This window comes from Pristis pectinata, chromosome 15 (genome assembly GCF_009764475.1).
Source record: "Pristis pectinata isolate sPriPec2 chromosome 15, sPriPec2.1.pri, whole genome shotgun sequence".
NCBI lineage: Eukaryota > Metazoa > Chordata > Chondrichthyes > Rhinopristiformes > Pristidae > Pristis > Pristis pectinata.
The window spans coordinates 11,041,894-11,063,992 of record NC_067419.1 but is presented as its reverse complement, the minus strand read 5'-3'; the positions used below and the strand labels follow the sequence as shown (position 1 = coordinate 11,063,992).

The 22,099-nt window shown below is 37.6% G+C and overlaps 1 protein-coding gene across 4 annotated transcripts in view; it reads left to right on the top strand.

The window, feature by feature from the left end:
* fam3c (FAM3 metabolism regulating signaling molecule C) overlaps positions 1-21,660 on the top strand; it is a 31,068-nt gene extending 9,408 nt beyond the window's left edge. For all 4 annotated transcript variants that reach the window (XM_052030055.1, XM_052030056.1, XM_052030060.1 and 1 more), the window contains exons 2-10: positions 1,265-1,314; positions 4,061-4,165; positions 6,905-6,934; positions 7,679-7,802; positions 8,909-8,967; positions 9,431-9,481; positions 11,840-11,924; positions 17,185-17,311; positions 19,988-21,660. In XM_052030055.1, the coding sequence (XP_051886015.1) occupies positions 1,302-1,314; positions 4,061-4,165; positions 6,905-6,934; positions 7,679-7,802; positions 8,909-8,967; positions 9,431-9,481; positions 11,840-11,924; positions 17,185-17,311; positions 19,988-20,077 (684 nt within the window). In that variant the 5' untranslated portion in view covers positions 1,265-1,301 and the 3' untranslated portion in view covers positions 20,078-21,660. The remainder of the gene's footprint in view (positions 1-1,264; positions 1,315-4,060; positions 4,166-6,904; positions 6,935-7,678; positions 7,803-8,908; positions 8,968-9,430; positions 9,482-11,839; positions 11,925-17,184; positions 17,312-19,987) is intronic.
* Positions 21,661-22,099: the final 439 nt, after the last annotated feature.

The window sequence follows — 22,099 nt, the reverse complement described above, 5'->3', positions numbered from 1 at the left end:
TAATTAGCTTCCTCTTATCTGATGGTCCAGCACGGGAGGCCTTTTGGCCTGTTATGTCTAAATCAGCCCAGTGGTAGAGTTTCAAATCAGACCCACTCTCTTGCTCTTCATATCCTTGCACCTATTTCCCCTTAAAATGGTTATCAAATTCCCTTTGGAAAATTTACAGTTTAAAATCTTGATGTGGTCAATTTAAAATCTAATTGGATTGGAAGTAGAACTTACGTGAGCATTTGCTACCCACACTATCATGCTAGTGAGGATAAGTTAAATGCACGTGGAAAGTTTGGCCATGTTGGATGTGTGCAAGAGAATGCTGTTAATAAATAGAACAAATCATGGCCAATTGGTGATGTGATCTAGCTGCAACATCTATTCATCAGTTTCGCTCTTGCATTAGAAGGTGGGGTGCAATTATGCTGTAAAGAAACAGTGATGTGTTTCACAAGACGGTGCAACATGCAGTTAAATATACACCAGCTTAAAATGTGTCCAAAATCAGAGTATTATGAATAGAAAATAATGGGTTAAGATGGAAGAGTATTAGGGTGACTTACAGCTGAGGTGGAGCCAGCAAATTCGAATATTTCCTGTATTTACAATTTGTGAACTGAGAAAGCTGTTCATGTAGGTTGTGGCTCAATCAAAGCTGATGTCCAAGTAATCAGTTCGCATTATGCACAAAATCCAATTAGGATCACTGGTGATTTCATTCCCCCCTCCCACGCCGCCACCCCCCCCCATTCCTGATCGTAGTTCGCAAAAGCTATTTGTTGCATTCCTGAACAAATCCATCATTCCAAATCCTGGTAAGCTCCTCTCTTCCTCGTGATGTAACCTCAAGGCTTGAGATGCGTGATTCAACCACTTTATGTACTTTAAACACCTTTCAATTTCTGTTGCTTTCTCCCCTACTTTTTCAATCTTGATTAGTTTTAAATAAAAGTAATGCAGATTTGTGCTGACTATGGGCTGGTGGTTCCCAAAGGGCCTTGAACTGACCACCATGAATCTGGGATACGGAGTCCATTACTGGGATTTCCTATTCCTACACTGTGGTATGTGCCTGTCCAATCATAACTAATCCCCTTCTCTTGAGTGGGTATCTGGATATGAAGAAACAAGTTATTTATTTATTACTTTTTTAAATGCAGTTTCCTTGGACTATGGAGATGTGAAATGTCTAGATTCACAATTATTTTATTTAAAACCAGTAATTTCTTAAAACATTGTTTATAAAATTAAGGGATTTTTCTTCTTACAGATATTGAAGCTGGGAGATTTTCATTAAAATTGGAACAATGAGAGTAGCAGGTTAAGATGCAATGAATTTTATTGAATTGCCTTTTGGCACCATTTGCTTTACCGTAAGACAACTGTAGAAGATTAAATTTGGAGCATCACTGGACAGTCTATTCTATGGACAGATTTGCATTAAGTTGGCAATCTGCAGTAATAGTCATGCTGTTTTTGGACTACCTTTAAGCCTGTGATTGAGGTACATTATTGGCACAGAGAATAGGACATTTTAATATACACCTGGCCTTGGCATTGTTTTGGAAATGATAGCTGAGAGTAGGAAAAGTGTTCCATTTCCCAGCACACACATTCTGCACATTGTAGACAAAAATTAGTCAGGTTGGGAGTTTGAAAACTTAGATTACACCTTGACAAGGGACTCAACATAAGTGGACTGCAATCTATCCTGGTGTTAAGGATTTTATTCCTATCAGGAAATTGTTGGGAATCATTTGTGAACAACTGGCTTGTACATGCAGTTCTGCACTGCACTGGTTCTAGCCCTAGGGAAAACAGATGGACATTTGACCACTAATTGCAGTAATTTACCGTATTTTCTTGTCTTATTCCACTTTAAGTAAATTTGCACCCTAACTGAAATCCAGCCTCATCAGGTGATAGCTTTCTGCTGTACTTTATATTTTAAAACTACAATTTTACAAAGATTTAATGTACTTATATAATCCTGCACTTAAATGTAATATTTATTCGATACAATACCTGAATAAATAGCAAGAATTTTTCACCCATTCTATTCAGTTTGCTTGGAATGTAGTATTTTCAAAAAGTACACTGTGTGGTTTGCAGATATTAAGCTTTTTTAATTAAATATTAATCTATTCAAAATGCTGGCAAAATTGTTCAGAGACTTTTGTCTCAAAAACCATAACCTCTAGGATTGCGGATCTTACTATGAATTTGATTCTGAAATTACACTGTTCTAAACAGAGCTAGTCACAGAATGATGCTAGCAGGGAAGAAGGCCATTTGACCTGTCATATCCCTATTGGATCAATTTCAGAGCAATCCGGTTGGTCCCATTCTTTCCCAACACCCCCATCACCCTACAAAATCCATCCTTTCAGATATTTATCCAGCTCCCTTGTAACTGCTACTGTTGAATCTCCTTCCACTACCACAGTGAATTCTGGACCCTAATCACTCGCTGTACAAAAAAAGTTTTTCTTTACATCACTTTTGGTTTTTTTTGCCAATCAGTTTCATTCAGTGCCCTTGTGTACTTCATCTCTTTGTCAATGGGAAGAACTTCCTTTCGTAATTTTAAACATGTCTTTTAAATAACCTTGTAACTTCCTGTTTTACAAGAAGAAAAACCCAGATTTTTAAGCTGTCCACACAACCCTCATTGTGGAATTGTTTTGGTAAATCACTTCTACACCTCTCCAAAGCCCTCGCATCTTTCCTGGACTGTGGTGTCCAGAAATGGACAAAGAAGTTGTGTTCAAAAATGGTATTTTAAAAAGGTTCATTATGACTTTATTGGTCTTGCACTCTTTCCTCCTATTTACGAGGCCCAGGATCTGCTATGTTCCTTTAACCACTTTCTCTATTTGCCCTCTTACTTTCAATGCACTGATATTTTAGTCCTGTACTCCTTTTAGATATGTACCCTCCAATTTATATTGTCTCTATTCATTATTTGTACCAAAATGTGACACTGCACAATTCTCAGCATTTCTTCAGCCATTTATCCATGATTTCTGCCATTCTGACTATATCTCCTTGGTCTATTACCATCCTCTTCATAGTTCACTTCCAAGTTTTGTGTTATCTGCAAATTTGGAAATGTGTCCCATACATTAGAATGACAGTCATTAGAATATTTTTGAGGTCTCCAGGGGTAAATTCAGCTCCACTGTACAATTCCCTTCAGTTCAAAACTTTCACTATTCTTTTACATAGCCAATTTTCTATCCATATTGTTAAATTCCTTCTGTTGGACTTAATCTTGATGGTGCTATTATGTGGCACTTAAATGCTTTTGGGAAATCTGTAATGCCGCAAAATCTCGATTTCTCTCATTTGCTTTTCCAATTGATCAAAAAATTCTGAGATTATTTGGGCACAGTTTGCCTTTGACAAATCCATCTGGTTTTCTCTAATCTATCCATACTTGTCCATGTGACAGATAATTCTGTCCCTGATTATTGTTTCTAGAACTTTTCCCATTCCCAGTGTTAAATTGAGTGGATTTATTCCTACACCTGTTTTTGAACAAGGATGTAACATTTGCCGTTTTCCAGCCCTAAATCTATAACTATTTGGAAGATTAAAGTCAGGGCCTCCCTCGGCAACCTAGAGTACATATCATCTGGACCAATTGATTTATCCACTTTAAATGCAGCTAGATTTTCTTGGGCTGCCTCGGGTAGAAAAGATGGATTTGTTGCTTTGCTCTTATTCTTGTTTCCTAATGTGCTGAGTTCTGCTCACCTTTGGATAGTATCTCATGTAAGTCTGGCAATCCCCAGTTCCAGCATATCAACGTAATGTGTAATGACTTATTTTAATCTATAAAAATATTACATATTGATTTCCAAGTAGAGGGACTTAAATTTCAACGGTGTCCTGGGTGTAGCAAAATGATGAATGTACCCACAGAGGACATACTTGCGATGGAGCACTTTCCTTCCTACTCCTGATGCTTTATTTCAAAACTTGGCAATTTATTATTGTCTTATTTCAGAATCCTGAAACTGTTTCTGTAATTGACATGCTTTTCTATCATTTGATCTTTCAGGTCCAGTAAAATTTGGGGTAGTCATTGTAGTGTTTTTGCTGATGGGCTATCTCGCATTCCAAATATTTGAAATCAAAATAGAAGGAAATTTGAAATCAATATTTGGTAAGTATTTTACTACATGCTCCAGTACCTTGGAATGTTACATCTAGGAAATAAAATGCAGCACAATGTTTTGAGATAAAACATAGGGATAAATTGATTTCATTTATAAACAGGAAGATGGCTTGTATGATTATTAATATTCAGATATTGTTATAACATTATTGGATGTGCACCAGTCAAGTGGCTATTTCATTTTCATTTGTGTAAGTAAATTTAACTCCATATTTTTCCTTTTCATTAATTCTATAACTGTGGTCTAGTACCTCTATGGTGCAAGAGTCCAGTTGCACTTAGACCATTTGCACTTAGCAGGTTTTTGTCTCTTGGGGCTGGCCTGAGGATGCTTTTATCACTGTTTTATCTGCTTTCCTTGTCACCTCAACCCTTCTGTGTATAAATGATTCCCCTGAGCATGGTATTAATGATTTGGAGGCCTGTGAGAAAAATGGACCAAGTACCTTGGATACAGGTTGGGTAGTTGCCGATTACAAGTGGCAATGCAGATCGCATGTTAATGATTGTGGTTTTCAATTGTGCCTATAATATTACTGTGACTAAGAAAGTAGAGAGAATGAGTAATAATTTGAGGCCATTGGTGAACCTTGCACAGAAACTTGCATATAATACTGACTAAGGGAAGAATAGAATTTTTCCAATGATTCAGATGGTGCTGCATTGAAGCATTAGGGAAAGGAAGGATGGAGGTCAGAAGGCCGTGAATCACTCTCTGATTCCTTTCCTATTCATGCTTTATGAGTATCTGTATTGTCCTCACTTCAAATAATTAATGAATTTGGTTTTAAGAATAGCTTGTGTAGAGAATTCCATACTCTGTGTGCCCTGTAGAAAGAAACCTTTCAGATTCTCCATCTGGTAGTTGACAGCTGATATTTCTTCTGCATTCGCCATGATGCACCTTGTCATGATCAGCTCAATGGTCCGCCCTCCTGGTCCTTGTTCCCGCTAATCAATTTTCTCCTCTCTTCAAGGCTCTTTATTCATGCATATTTAATATGTTCATAGTCAATCTTCACAAGTTTTGGCAGTGCTGTTGTTTAACCCTTTCCTCATCCCTGATTCTGTTGACCGAAATCAAATGAGCTGAACCTAATGATATCCAGAAACAAGCATCAACTGGAGTGAACCATGCATTATTGGGCTATCACTTTACATTTTCTTTTTCAATCTTTTTATTAATTTTCAAATTAATACAGATCAATACATATAACATCGGTAATTATACACGTAATACAAAGAGATCAGGAGGACAATCATAATATATATAGTCATAAAGAATAAAAAATATATTCTAGGCCCCACGGTTTCTTGGTAAATGAATATATTACAAAAAAAAATCAAAAAGAGAAAGAAAAAGATACTTTACATTTTAACTATTGTAATTCTTTTATCATTGACCAAACTTCAATGCTTTTGTTTTAAGGGAAATAACGTACAGCTCTCTTAACTGCTTGTCAGAGCTGTGAACAAGCCAGTCATCCCCCTCTCAAGCTAGCAGCAAAACCGTAACTAGATTGCAAAAGAGGATTTGTGGCTAGTTTTTTAAATACAGCAGCTTTTTAATAAAGTTGTGGCTGCTGTTAATTGTAAGTTTAAAATGACCCAAAAGTAAGGCTGCGAAATTTCCTTGTAAAAGCAGCAACAATATACAAGGTATTGTCATTTGACCCAAATATATAGATAAGACATCTTTATTGGTCACATATACATCGAAACACACAGTGAAATGCATATGGAGAAACAAAGGACTGCAGATGCTGGAAGCTAGCTTAAAAACATGATAACGCTGGAGGAACTCAGCAGGACAGGCAGCATCCTTGGGAAAAAGCAGGCGGTCAACGTTTTTGGGTCAGGACCCTTCTTTAGGACCGAAGATAGGAAAAGGGGAAGCCCAAAATATTGGAGGGAAAAGCAGAACAGTGATAGGTGGACAAAAGAGGGGAGGCGGGGTGGGCACAAGGTGGTGATAGGTAGGTGCAGGTAAGAGATGGTGATTGGGAGGTGCGGGGGAGGAGGGGAGAGCAGATCCACTGGGGGATGGGTCAAAGGTAAGGAGAGAGAGAAGAAAAAGAGGCTAGGAAAGGGAAGAAGAGAAGGAGCATGGTGGAGGGGAGGTGTTGTGGGGAAGGGGGGATGGGTGAGGATTACCTCAAGTGGGAGAATTCAATATTCATGCTGTTAGACTGCAAGGTTCCAAGATGTAAAATGAGGTGCTGTTCCTCCAGTCTGCACTTGGAAATAATGCAGTGAAATGCATCTTTTGTGTAGTGTTCTGGGGGCAGCCCACAAGCGTCACTGCGCTTCTGGCGCCAACATAGCATGTCCACAACTTCATAACGCGTACGTCTTTGGAATGTGGGAGGAAACCGGAGCACCCGGAGAAAACCCACGCAGACACGGGGAGAATGTACAAACTCCTTAGAGACAGTGGCCGTAATTGAACCCAGGTTGCTGGCGCTGTAATAGCGTTATGCTAACTACTACACTACCATGCCTGCCCTTTTAACTAATTTCACAAGAGGTAATGATGCTTTTAATTGACAAGACCCAAATGTACATGTTTTTGATTAATTTAATGGAAACTTTCATCATGATGCATTTTAAAATCTGAAAAAATTCTAATTTCAAGATTGACATGTTTGTCAAATGTGTATTTGCATTAAATTATTGCAAAGCAGATGAGTTGTTTATTAACAACAATTTAATGGTTTTATTTTGCAGCCAGATCACAAGATGATGTGCAAGTACAAGGTAAGTCTTTTTTCAGATGTGGGAACTGAAAGTTTTAGTCTATTACAATAATTGATGACTTTTATTTTTAACTCATTTATTTTTGGGGAGAGGGAGTTGACCATCTTTTCCTCTGTACTTTCAATTATGGGCACAATAGTAAAGTCTTCTGGAGTGTCCTGTTGCGCAAGTAATGCAAATTGAGTGCTGTTACTCAAGACATACCAATTTGCAGCCTCTTCCCACTGTCTGCAGTGCATTGAGCTTGCACAGCCATATAGGTACGTGTTTGTTATTTTCAGTGGTACTCCAAGATTCAATAGAGAGAGGAATATCCAATGTATGCAGACAGAATGTAGCATGAGTAAATTATTGTTTAGAATTGGACTCTCAAAAGCTTCTATGTACGTCCTACAATTTATTTAGTTATTTTAGAAAATGGGGAATGTAATCATCCATTGATTCAACATTGCTCTATTATTAGGTGTCAGCTTGGTCTCTATTGAGGTTTTTGCATGGCTTTTGCAACAGCAAATATACTTCTGCTATCCAGAAAACATGTAAAACTAATATATGGCCCAGTCTGATAATTTTTTTATGGGAGTTAACTAACACTTTGCAGACAAAATGGAGCAAAAAAATGTAATGCTCAACAGGATATCAATCATCTTCCTGTGTTCTTTGTTTTTTTTTCTACTTCTGATAATTTATGATTAGTGTGTATGGATTTCTTTTTTGAAATAATTCTTTAAAATTTTATCTCAGCAACAAAGCTACCAAAGTACAAATGTGGCCTAGCAAAGCCTTGCCCTGAGGATCATTTTGCATTCAAAATGTCCAGTGGAGCAGCAAATGTTGTTGGACCCAAAATCTGTATTGAAGATAAAATGTAAGTATTGAACATTTCTGCTCCTGTATTACATTAAGTTGCAGATGAGCAAAGTACAGAAGGATCTGTTTCCTTGAGCACAAATCGCAAAAGGTTAGCAGGCTAATGCAATAAGTGCTTGGGAAGACAAGTGGCAGATTGGTCTTTATTTTGAGCGAGTTGGAGTTTAGAAATGGGGAAGTATTGTTACAATTGTGCAGAAGACTGGTGAAGCCAAATCTCAAGCACTGTGCACAGTTTTGGTTCCCTATTTAAGAAATCACACTTTTGTAGGAAACCCTGCCAGTCACACCAGTAGTAACAAGGTTTCGCAGAGAATGAGGTTAATGGTTAATTATTCAGTGTTGTAATGCTGTTGATTATGGATAAATGTTAACCAGAACACCAAGAGACGTCGCTGAATATGTGGGATGACATATAGAAGTAAATTATGGATGAAAATTTTTCCATCGTCCTTCAGCATAATGGCAAAATGCCTTCTACTTTGACTCTCTTTGATAAAACAATTTAATGTGGGGATCTGGAAATCTGATTGATTAGACAAGGAATAATATTGTGCATTCGCGTGATGGATTGAAATAAACTGCATAAGTATGATGTAAGTGATTGAAAGACATATTTAATTTCATGGTTTTATCCAAAACGAAATCCTCAGTTTCCTTTTGAGTTTAAGTATGTATTTGTTTTTGTTTAATCATTGTTCCATTAAAATTTAAGTCAACGACATTTTGCAAGTACAAATTTGGGTTTCATAATGCAGTAATGCTCCTTGCTCTGTTTTCCACATTGACTGCAGTGGCATAAGCATTGCTTCACTGCTTTGATGACATTTGGTTCACAGAATTATGCTGTGTGGCAAGTGCAAGGTAAATCCAATTGGTTTGGAAACTTGTGGCTTCCAGCGCAAACCAAAAGCAGTACACCCCTGTGCAAAATAATTATCTGGACTTCAGCAGATAAATGCAATTAAAGCTGAATCATTTTGAGGTTAACCTGGACAGAACATCACATGTAGGGCATGTTGTGCATTTTCAGGATATCTGTAAATAAGCAACTTGAAAACAAAGCTTAACGGAAATGTGATGAACTTATTCACTCTGTTGTAGAATAATGAGTGGTGTTAAAAACAACGTTGGTCGGGGCATAAACATTGCTGTGGTAAATGGTGAGTGAATTAACTTATCCAGTTTGATGAGGTTTCTGATTTCCTTGTTAGAAACAATGCTTCATTCAGCAGTTTCCTATATTTTGTAAGATCAGTTACTCAAATTCCTGCAAATTTAATTATCCTTTTGTTTATTGTTTTCTTCATATTTTATACTTTGTGGAATGTAACATCAGTAGGACTTGTATATAATTGATGGCTATCGTTTACTTGGAGTATAGAGGTACAATTGTGCTGTATAATGAATGAGATTAGGGGGTCAATGTTTAGCAATGTTTTAAAAATGCCGTATTTTTCTCTTGTCAAAGACGATGAGAACGAGTTTTTGAATGTACTTAGGAAGGCAACCTTTGTCAATTTTATAATTAAGTATTTTAAATTTCTGAGTGTGTTCTACATTTTTAAAAACTTTTAAATATTGTTTTCTTACACTTTAGCTCATTTACTTTTCTGGTTCCTTCAGGTAAAACTGGTGAATTATTGGAGACTAAAATTTTTGACCTTTGGAGTGGAGGTACAGAATTAATACTTTTAATTATGACATCTAATTTTTATACAGACAGTGGCATGCAAATGTTTGGGAACCCCTGGTCAAAATTTCTGTTACTGTGAATAGCTAAGCGAGTAAAAGATGAGCTGATTTCCAAAAGGCATAAAGTTACATTTCTTTAATATTTTCAGCAAGATTTTTTTAATATTTTAAGCAAGATTACTTTTTTATTTCCCTCTTTTACGGTTTCAAAATAACAAAAAAGGAAAAGAGCCCGAAGCAAAAGTTTGAGCACCCTGCATGGTCAGTACTTAGTAACACCCCCTTTGGCAAGTATCACAGCTTGTAAACACTTTCTGTAGCCAGCTTAAGTGAAAAGGCTCAGTGCAGTTACACTTGCAGTTTGAGCTTCGAAATTCATTAGTCGTTCTGAACTTGAGTCATTGAATTACTTGGTACTCTGTCTCAGAAATTTATTTAGTTGCAGTCTGACCATGATTCTGTTGAAACAAGGTACCTTCTTGTAAATCCAAAAGTCCCCACCCACAACACACCATGAAATATAAATAGTCTCCAAATATTAGTAGAACTGGGGAGGAGAGTCAGGCGGCATGACAAGGATTTGAGGAGTGATTTGAGGCTGTGAGAGGGAGATGATTGTAAGAGTCAGGGACCTAAATTGGATCATCTGAAGTAAAGATTGAAAGTCAGAGTCGAGTTTGTTGTCATATGGACAAGTACACGTACGCACAGATGCAATGAAAAACTTGCAGCAGCATCACAGGCACATATAAGCAGCATTCACAAGGAAAAACAAATGAAGCATAACTTCAACGCGAGTTTTACAAGAAAGAACACAATTAGAACAAAAAAAAGTATATTTTAGTGCAAAGTGATCAAAGTGGTCACAGTGTTGCTAAACTCAATGATTAGTGAGATTGAAGAGAGTACATAAAGGGAAATTGTAAGCAATGACAAAAAGTGGTATTAAATGTACCAATGATATGAGCTGATGCGTGAAAAACAACTTTGTGGTGGAAATCTGCAGACAGAACACTTTTGAATCGATTGAGTTTTGTTTTTATATGATGCGTTCACATCTCTGGGTAATACTTTGGAAGAAACCAGAGTTGGCATAATTACACTTGAGAGTTTCAGGTTTACTTTGAGGTTGATGCAGGAATTCAGCTCAGATAGAGACTATGTCAAAGTTCCCACAATTCATTTAACTGAAGCAAGCATTTAAAGAAAGAATGGAGTCAGAGATTTGTGTTTTTCTTATTGTGAAGTATACAAATTGGTTTGATGTTGTTAGGTTAGCTGAAGTTTTGGCTCTCTTCAAAGTTGAATGTGAGATGAAAACATCAAGCAGCACAGTGGTAATCCTGCAGCTGCTGTTCGTTGCAGACAGAGTTGATGTCAACAAGAAATATGAGGGCCAAGAAAGGAACCCCAGTGTAGTTCTGATTTAACCTTGAATGGGTCCAAAAAAGGAATTATTGTAACCATGTTATTTTTTTATTTACAGCATGTAAGCCATTAGAAAGTGTTGGTGAAGGGTTTCTTCTAACTACTGAGGTCTGTGTTCTCAAAGGTACTCCCATGGTCCCATTAGATTACAGGAATTTTCTCAGTGATAATAAAATCAAATGCAATGCATTTCCAAGATAGGGGAGTATGTAGGCTGGAAGGAAACTTGCAGGATTTCTTCTTGTTCACCTGTCTATGGGGGGAATAAAATCACTGATTATAGCACAGAAATAATTCCAATGTGATGATGAGTTACTTCAGAATGTTTTTGATACTGCTTTTAATGCAGCACCATACAAAATAAATAAATTTGGTTTCATTTTATAGTTGTACCTTTTTCAACATTTGCTAATTTTAAAGAGTTTCCCTTATCTATTGAATTGCGTTAACCACAAATGCTAAATTTGTATGCTAATCAAGTGCTAAATTTGTAATAAAAATACTCAATCTTATTTCATGGGTAATATAAATTTCCTAACCTGGCCACTGCAGCACTCTCCTCTGAACTCATTCTTTTGATTTTTCTGACATATCAACAAGTATGATCAGTTTTGGTTGTCAGCTTTGGGTATCATCTGTGCATCACTTTCCTCTCCATTTCTGCAGGATATATTAGAGCATTCAAGGGTTTTATGGTAGCCAATAATTATCAAAGAGTTTTAAGGAAAGAAGAATTGCTTTACCTCATCATGACTGTATGTTGTATACTGCTCGCAGTTACTATTTTGTGAATAATACAGTGAGTCTTAAATGTGATGCTTTGGTAAGGAATGTGTGGTTCAGTATAGATAAACATAGCTGAAGTTAATAATTGATCTGAGTGTAATAAATTTACCTTTGTGTTCCCCACAGATGTAAACCCTTTCATTGATTTCCTGAAAAAGGTGAAGGATGGAACAATAGTATTTATGGCTACTTATGACGATGCTGCAACCAAGTTAGTAATTATCAGCTCCTCATAAATTAGTCGGGGAAATGTTTGTCAATTTATTTAGTGTTCTCATTTGAAGTTGCATTGCTATGGAAAAGTATCAGCCATATTCCCAAAGTGACTCTAAGTTGGAAAGTTGTTTATATAAAAGAAGCATGTTATAATGTGCATATACTTCTATAACATTATGTTGACATTTTGTAACTGTCCTTTGGTCTTTGAGGTTTACAAACTGCAAAGATCAATTCAGTATAGTTGATGTTACATGATATGAGTGTGTAAATTAGGATTATTCAAGATCCAAAAATCCAAACTTCATTTACAGTGAAATAATGTAAATAACTCGTAATTTGAAAGTGGGATGGCAAGGGGAGGGCAAGGATTAATTAGGATTAAAGAAGCTAATTACGCACTGAGGTAGGAAGTCATGGGGGAAATGTAAATTATAATTTTTGTTACAAACATAGAAACTGGGGTAAAACAACAGATCAGACAATATCAGTGGAGAGTGAAGCAGTTACCATTTCAGGACAATGACCTTTCTTAGAACTAGGATAAACTGGCATGTTAAAACTTGCAGAGTGGGGGGGGGGGGGTGAGAATGGGGAGAACAAGGAAATGTCTGCGATAGGGTGGAGGCCATGAGGATCTGAATGACACAACATGGTGTTAACTAGGAGAGGGTGCTAACAACTTGTTCATGGCAGCTGAGCTATCAAAGGAGTGATGAAAACCCTGCTGAAACTTTGAGGTAAAGAACATTGCTGGAAAACTGAAATTGATTGATTGGAAAGTCCAGCAGATCAGGCAGTATCTGTGGAGAGAGGAAAAGCTAAGCTAGATGAAGTCTGTCCAGGGTTTGAGAAGCAAAGCAGCAGATGGTGAAATCAGAAACAAAACCAAAATTGATGAAAACACTCAGCACATCAGGCAGCATACATAGAGAGAAACAGCCAATGTCTCAGGTTGATGACTCTTCACCATGAGAGATCATTGATCTGAAACACTAACCCTGCTTCCCAACCCCCACACCCTCTTACAGATTCCCTTTAACCCACTGAGTACTGCCTGCAATCCCCTGCTGTTTCACATGAACTGGCCAGATCTGAAACACACTGGAAAGACTGGTTATCTGAAATTGTTGCATTCACTGTTGAGCCCCTCGGGTTGTAGTGTGCCAGGATGAAAGTTGAGATGTTGTTCCTTGATCTTGCATTAAACTTTGCTGGAATAGTTCGAGGGGCTAAAGGCAAAGAGGTTGGGGCGGGATGGAGAAATGAAGTGATGGGCAACTCTGTTTTTCTTTCCATGTATCCTGCCTGAATTGCTGAGTATATCCAGCATTTTCTGTTTTTTAGTTCAGATTTCCAGTATCTCCAGTTTTTGTTTCCTAGAATACTTTTTATTAGCCTTTACCAAGAAAAAGATGCTGCCAAAATCTGAATATATTGGGGAAATTAGCAGAGATAATTGATGGGATATAAAATGATGCAGAGCAGGAACAAGGACGTTCGGCTGTCCTTAATCATGTCACCTGGTCTGCATAGGATGCATCTTAGAATGCGGAGGGTGAAAATTGCAGAAGTATCTTCCAGTACTCCCCGTGCACAAGGAAGTGGGAGAAGACCGGAAAAAGTGAGAAGTAACACTTGTGATTTTAAAAAAGGTTTGTTGGGACATGGCTGTAAACTGGAAACCAGTCTGTTTAACCACTGTGATGGGGAAACTTTTTGAAGAGGAAAAAGTAGTCATTTGGAAAAATTTGTGTCAATAAAGGACTGGGTTTGTTAAAGGCTAATGGTGTTTGGCCTGACCTAATTTTACTTTAGAAAGGGAGAAGATTGATGAAGGGTATATAATATGTTGTATGTATTTCAGAAGGCATTTATAAAGTCTCACAAAAGGCTGGTTAGTGAAGTTGAGGCTATTGGAATGACAGTGTCAGTGGTGAAGAAATTGACTTTAAAGCCAGAAATCAGAGCGTAGTGGTAAAGTGTTCTTTTCTCAAACTGGAATATCTTATAGGCAGTGCTGTTTTTAGGGTCGGTACTGAAACACCTTTTTTAAATTATAAATTATTGACTTGGAAACAAGCGTGTTTATGGATGACATCTAGCTTGGAAATGTGGTTAAAAAGTGAGGAGAACAGCAAAGAGGACACAGGCTGGCAAAATGGGCCGACAAGTGGCAAGTGAAATTTAATATAGAGAAGTGTGTCACTGTATACTTTGTCAAAAAGAACAGGGAGGAATATTGATTTAATGGTACAGTCTTAAAGCATATACAGGAACAAAAGAATCTGGATGTTGGGAGAATGATTGGTAAAATATATGTAACCCTAAAATTTATAAATAGAGGTTTAGAGTACAAAAGCAGGGAGGTCATGTTAAACCTGAATGAAATCCTGGTTTGGCCACAGCTGGAGTATTGCACTCAGTTCTGGTCACTGTACCTTGGAGAGGATTTTAAAGCCCTGCAAATGACACAGGACATTTTTGGAAAATAAGTAAAGCTATGAATGCTGGAATCTGAAACAGAAATGTTGGGGGAACTCAGCTGGTCAAGTAGCATGTGTGAAAAGAGAAACTAGTTAATGTTTTGGGTCAAAGAGGATCTTCCAGCATAGATCATAGAGTCATACAGCATGGAAACTGGCCCTACGGCCCAACTCATCCATGCCGATTTTGTTGCCCAGCGAGCTAGTCCCATCTCCCCGCATTTGGTCCATAGCCCTCTAAACCTCCTTATCTGGATGGCTTCTAAATGTTACTAATGTGCCCGCCTCAACCACTGTTTCTAGCAGCTCATTCCAAATATGCGCCACCCTTTGCATGAAGAAGCTGCCCCTGATGTCACTTTTAAATCTCTCGGCTCTGATCTTAAACCTATGCCCTCTTGTTTTTAGCACCCTCCTCCCTGGGGAAAAAGACTGTGCTTTCACCCTGTCTATGCCCCTCATGATTTTATACCTCTATCAGATCACCCCTCAATCTCCTATGTTCTTGGAAATAAAGTCCTAGTCTATGCAAACCTCTCCTTGTAACTCAGGCCCTCAAGTTCAGGCAACATCCTGTAAATCCTTTTCTGCATTCTCCTAGTTTAGTAACATCTTTCCTATAACAGGGCTACCAAACTGTACACGATACTCCAAGTGCAGCCTTTGCAACATCTTGTATAACTGCAACATAACTTCCCAACTCCTATACTGAGTGCCCTGACTGATGAAGGCCAGAGTGCCAAACACTCCCTTCACCACCTTATCTACCTGTGACTCTGCTTTCAGCGAAAAGCATTTCGTTTTTGTTTCAGAAATTTTTTGAATGGTTTCATTAATGGGGGATTTCAGCTACAAGGTTAGAAAAGATAAGCTGTTGCTATTTCCTTGCAGCAGAGGATGAGATTTGATTGTGTGCAAAATCACAACGTGTTATAAAGGGTAAAACAAGAGAAGTTGTTCCCATTCCACAGATGGTTAAAGGACAGAAGGCAAGGGTGTAATGTGTCTTGGGCAAAAGGTGAAAAAGATGTGAGGAGAAATTTTAGACATGATGTGGAATTCACTTTGTGTAGTCAATTGGTGCTTTCAAAAGGGAATTGGGTAGTCAGAAGGGAAAATAATTTTTCAGGGCTGTGGTGAAAGAAACAGGTGGATGGAAATGACAGGATTGCTCTGCCGGGAGCTGGCACATACTTGATGGGCTGAGTGGCTTCCACTAGCATCAAGTTCTGTGATTAAAGTATGATCACAAGTTGGTCAACAATGTAGGTTTTCATTCAGTCTATTTTCCTGCCACTTGTTTCGTCACATATGGCCCAAAGGAAAGCAACTCTGACAGTATGTTCTCTTGGGTGCATAATAAATAAATAGAGCTTATGAAAGAGAGGATTGCATGACAACAAAGCTGTTGGATTTCTTCTTGCTGTGCATTCTACCCAGTATTTCCCAAATGGTAATCTGAGGTAGCCTCACAACACTATCTTTAAATAATATTCAAATAGCCTTTGTTTCACAGTGTTATATTTTTAGAAGTTGGTATCTTAAAACCTGTCGTAAAAAGTACTGCACAAGCACATAAAGCCTATTTTTGTTCTACATGTTCAGTTTTGCAGGTTCTTTTTGTGCATTGCCTGTGACAGTTGCCTATCTTTTGGTATTTTTCATTGCAGACATAAAGTGTAGAATTGCACTTGAGAGGTACCCTGGTTGCTGATTGCCCCCACCCGGTTTGAGCAGCCATTGCACTTTAAGGCAAACCTTTCCCAGAAAACTTCAGAAAAGTCTTCAGTCCCACCCCTTGCTCTCTGGCAGTGGCAGATCATAATCTCCCAGTGCTGTGTGGGTGTTTTGGTGGATCTCTGCTCACAAGTTCCCTGCCAATGGAGATGGTTTCATCCTGTGGGAGCAGCTGTATCTCACTTTGCCTCCATCGTCATTCAGAATGTACGACTGCCTAAGCTCTGTTCCTGTGCTCCTCTTAAACCCATTGGCTTCTATCTCCTGCACTTTTTTTACCAAGTACAGTAGCAGCCAGAGAATTCAAGTTAAATTATATAAAAATCTATAAAAAATACATTGCCTTTACTATAATTAGGCATGGTGTCCTCAAAACTACTAGCTAGTTGGCAAAAAAAACCCTGTCAGATTCACTGATGTCCCTGAGGGAAGGAAAGCCACTGTTGATACCAGACCCACTGCAATGCGATTGACTCTACCTGCTCCTCCCAAGTTAAGTTCTATGAAGCTACTAGAAGAAGAATGAAACAAGACTATCACCGGAATTGCTGTCTGGTCTTAGCAAAGGCACCCCCAGGCCAGTCATTCCTGCAAACGCCCTGCCTTACTCTTTAACATCCAGACACATGCTCAAATGGGGTGAGTTGCCCTTTTGGCTGAACAAGCAAGTCGTACATACAGAGTAATAATTTGAGACATTGTCCTTAAGTCCTCCACTATCATTTTGTTGACAAACTATTGTCCCAGTAGTTGGAGCACATTTACTGACAATACTGTCATGTACACTTTTTTTTTGTCTGCAATGTGCCATACCGAATATCAAAGTAGTCCATATGCTAATAGACGAAGTTCAGCCAATTCACGGGAAATCAAACTGTATTTCTGTAAGAAAGATTTATATGGTGCCTCCCTAAGACTGGTAATCAACCTGTTAAGTAGTTTTAAACTAAATATTGTACATTTGATAGACATAAATTAACTTAAAGGTGGATTGTTCTAATTTTGTTTCAATTTACCTTGTTCTTACTGCAGACTTAATGATGAAGCACGCAAACTTATAAGTGAACTGGGAAGTTCATCCATCTCGAACCTCAGCTTCAGAGACAACTGGATATTTGTTGGTGCAAAAGGGATTCAATCAAAGAGTCCTTTTGAACAGGTATAATGAGTGTTGATGCTTTAAATATGCTTCTTCCATGATTTACAACTGTACTATTTTGTCTTTGCTGTTGCAAATTCATGATGAGAGTATTGGAGAACCAGCTATTTCTGCCACTGAGAAAGCCAAAATAAATGAACAGGCAGTTCTTCTCTGTCTGTGATAGGTTTGGTTATAGTGGTTGAGGTCTGTTGGATGGACAGAATGTTTTGTTGAAACACAAGTTCAGATGGGGCATCTGAACTTGTTACCCCAGAGTATTTTGTCAGTTCTTTAATAGGATTCAAATTCATGAGACTACTGAAAACTTGCAAAAAGTTAAATAGCAATGTGCTAGTTTGGGTGGGACCAAAGGATTTCTAAAAAGATTTGTATATCATTATCATATTACGTTTCAGTTTTCTTGAGTTTGGGGAGAGAAACAGATTATGTTGAAGAATGTTTGAATACATCTGTATTTTCCACTATCATTGATGTATTTGCCAAAAGATGCAGTAGAAAATGAGAAATGTTTGTCTTCCAAGAACAATATTCCAACCAGCAGCCCACTGCACCTGCAATTCAGATTAATGGGAGATTACAGAGAATATTGGTCATTTCCTGTGTTATGGAAGGCACCTTACAAATGGTTGACATAGATGAAGACATCCAACATTGTCTTATGTTTTTACACTGATACGAAAAACAATTGATTTATATTTTAGTATTGAGATCTCATAAATGTTTTACAGCTCAGCAGTAAAGAATGGAGCTCCGTCAGGCAATTTGCATGGCTCTTGGAGTTTGAGCTCTGACCATTGTTGTATTTTCTAATGTCAAGCTATAGTTTAATTTAGTGATCTGCAGGCTCCTTCAGATGAACGTTGCTGTAACTTGATAGACCAGATAATCTATAATATTTTGTGATGTGACAAGGAGATGTAGTAGACATGTGGGTTACCAGATGAGAATGGCGCTCCAGGAATTCCTCTACTGGGAGCTGGCAGAGACTCAATAGGCAAATAACATCCTTCTGCCCTGTCACAATTTGATGGTTCCATTCTTACTGGGAACAGGTTATTTGCTCCAATTGGGTCTGATCCTTGATTCTTGATTACAAGGTAGACCATCCATATCTCCAGCTATTGTCAAGCCCCAAGTCTTATTATTAGATTATTAGAGTCAGTCCATCGCATGCCAGCCATGGTTCCTGTAATTTACTATGGCAGTGTATCATTGATTGGGTTAAAGTCCTTTGATAACTGACATGACTTGCCATACTTCAACAGTGAATCCTCGTGGCATTTAGCAGCCTTGAATAATTTTGAGTGAATTCATGTGCTAGATGATCTCTGCCAAGAAAGCTTGAACCTACGGATACAAAATAGGTTACAATAGACAATAGGAGCAGAAGTAGACCATTTGGCCCTTTGAGTCTGCACCGCCATTTTGAGATCATGGCTGATCCTCAACAATCAATATCTTTGAGGGTGAGTATTCTTACCGTTGAGGGTGGGGTTCTGCTTTTAGGTGAACTATCTCTTCCTGAGGAATGTAGCATGTTCCTGATAGTTACTTCATTGGAATCTGGGGTTGCCTAGCTGCTGCATGTTAACTGCTTTTAATGACAAGCATGATCTTATTTCCTACTTCTGTATATTATTAACCTATAATGGTTTTGTATCTCCTTACTACCAAGCAAGATGTGATGAAGTATTGATTAGTTTTTGTGATAGCTATTTTAATTGACTTACAACGTACATTCTAAAAGATTAAATTATGGCCAAAATTTTAAACTATCTGCCACTGCCTGGGTGTGGATAAATGGAAGCATTGACTCAAGCTTGCATTCCATTAATACCTACTTGATCCCTATAACTGTTGAACAAAGATGGTGAGCCTGGTGAATTCACTCAGAATTGATCAAGATTAGGGTACATTGTAGGGACTCGCCCTCAAAGAGTGGCATTTTGCATCGGTTATCAATGGTACCCTTGTAATACTGCCTTCAGAATTGCCAAGTGCCAAAGGATATTAAGATGTTTTTCTCCAGGAATCTTGTACCAATCTATACTAATCCCACTTTACCAGCATTTCAGTAATCCGCTTTATCTACTCTCTAGCTGCATTAGTTTCTAGTGCTGGAAGATTGGGGGCTTTAAATTTTTTTTAAACCTGGATCAGGGACAATTTTAGGATCCTATGGCATTCCACTAGTAAGCCCATTCAGCTCCAGAGATGAAACAGAGAAGCTTGACATGTGGTGGGTTGTTACAGTTTCCAGTATTCTTCTAAAATTGTTTTCTCTTCAGTGAATGCTATCCTGAGAACATGTGGGACTATGGCCATGAAAGTTTTTAGTATCCCATCAGTAACAGAAAATTGATCAGAAGAAACTTCATTTCTTCTGTAGTAGTCACAGATAGTCAAGGACAACAGTAGTGTTAGAGGATACGAAATAATTGGACCAGAAATATAATGTTTACTTGGGACTGTTTAAAATGAAATTGAAACATTTGGGGCAACTTGTGAGCTGAAAAATAAAGTACTGGCCAAGGAACTAAACAACCAAAGATAAGATGCTGTAAACCTGGTGGCAGTGTATACTTGTAGTATTTACAGTAATGATTCACGTGTGTTTCCTTGCAACAAAACAACCATTCTACATGTTCTAATATAAATCTTTTCCACTTACAGCATATAAAGAATAATAAAGAGACAAACAAATACGAAGGCTGGCCAGAAGTTTTAGAAATGGAAGGATGCGTTCCCCCCAAAAAGGAATAAAAACCCTTGAGAATAAAATTATATTTGAACATAGTTTCTTTGTTTTGACTTGACCAAGTTTTCTGTTCATTTTTCTTTTAAACTTATCATTTGATTGTCAATTTAGTCCCTTACAATTACTGTTCCATTTTTTTTTTACGTAAAGAAACAACCTTGTGTTTTTTGTGTCAGAACCTACTGGTCCATACAGGGACAAACGCCTTGATGCTCCCCCATTTCCTGTAACAAATTTTTTTGTTCAACGGGTATTCGTACTTGCAATTTATTTTGGAGGAATAACAGAACTGGAACAAAACTGGTCAAAAATCGTTGCTTATGTTTTCTGGAAAGCAGAACTTGATTGATCCATTGTGCTGCAGATTGCATGTTTATAAATGTGAATCATAATCATGATGAAAGAATTAAATGGCATATTGTGTGCTGATGGTTTTTGTATAAGTTGTTCTTCCAAACCTCTCATGTGGAAACCAAAGTCCAGTGTTCGGGCTAGGAAATTAACATTGTCAGATTAATGTCAGCTGATCAGAAGCACTTGTAATTCACAATTGCAAAATTCATGCTTGGGAGGGAAATTGGATTTCTTGTGTATATTTATTTTTTTCCCTTTTTAATGTCATGTTTTATCTTTATGCATTAGTAAACATTAGTGAATTTATGCAGCATCGCAGGAGATTGTAGTGTTTGGATATACTCATTTATTCTGCTGGATGATTTGTTTTCTAAAGCATGTTAGATGTGGATGTAATGAAAGTAATTATTTTTGTTTTAATGCTGACAATGTTATGTTGTCTCTAATTCTTCACAGCTAGTGTTGATTAACATTAGAACAGTGAATTTCAATCTTATTTTTATAAAGAGTAGACATTCCTGTGGAAGCTTGAATCCTTTTTTCCACGAAGTGTCACCTAACCTGAGGAAAAATATTTTAATAGGTCTTTTTAAAGTAGGATACAGCAGCAAGAACAGCATGTAAATCAATGAAAGGAAATGCAGCACAAGAATCTGGTGACAGTAATTGAAGGGACTGGGCCCCAATCTCAGCTTGTGTGTTAATATAAATGGAAATGAAAGTGAAATCATAGCTCTAGGAAAACTTCAACTGAGAAATTTACAATTTCTATTATGTGAACAATTTTACCGTGTCATTTCTGTATCTGTCCATTGAGAAAATGTTGTGCAAACTTCTAAAAAGGCTCTATGCATTTCTGTAATGATGTAGATGTCACTTATCTGTTTGCAAAATGAATCAATCACCAGCTCAGATCCCTAAGATTTAGTTCATGACTTTGTGTGTAATTAACAGCTCACCACTGTTTGGCTGTAAATATTAATAAAATGTCTTGAAATCATCTATAGGTATAGAAGGGAGAGGTAAAATAAAATAACTGCTTTTTTTCCAGAAGGGGAGAAATGAAAATATCCCGTTATTTTCTAAGTCAGCTGTTTTGCACTTTTGCTAACTGTAAAATATTTGTTTTGTGTATGAATGTGGCTTTCTATATGCTAATGAGTCTTAAATGCAGAACTCAAATGGAATTCAAAATTACTGTAATATAGAGATAAAGAAATCAGGTTGCAATTAATGGTGTGCCTCTTATTAATACTTTAAAATTCAGATCTAAATGGTTACATGGTTGTGTAGTTGTTTGAAGTTTCATTAATGTAATTTTTTCTGCTTTCAGCATAAATGCCAAGATCATCAATGATCTTGATGTGAGGTCTAAGGGAAAGGAGAGAGCTATGTCTTTTGAGATAGATTGATCCCTGAAACATAGGTCTCCTTTTTATAAAAGCAAATTGAATTTTAGCGGGCATTATATACCCACCACTAACCTCAGCAATAAGGACTGAGTTCCCTGCACACGGAACACTCCTAAAGGCAGCAAAAACAAACTGCTGGAACAACTCTCTGGCGCATCTCTGGTGTCTAAGGGATGGTCGACATTTCTGGTTGAGACCCTGCATCCAGATTGAGAATGCAGAGGGAAGATGGCCAAATTTGTATTTCAACTCTTAAAGGCA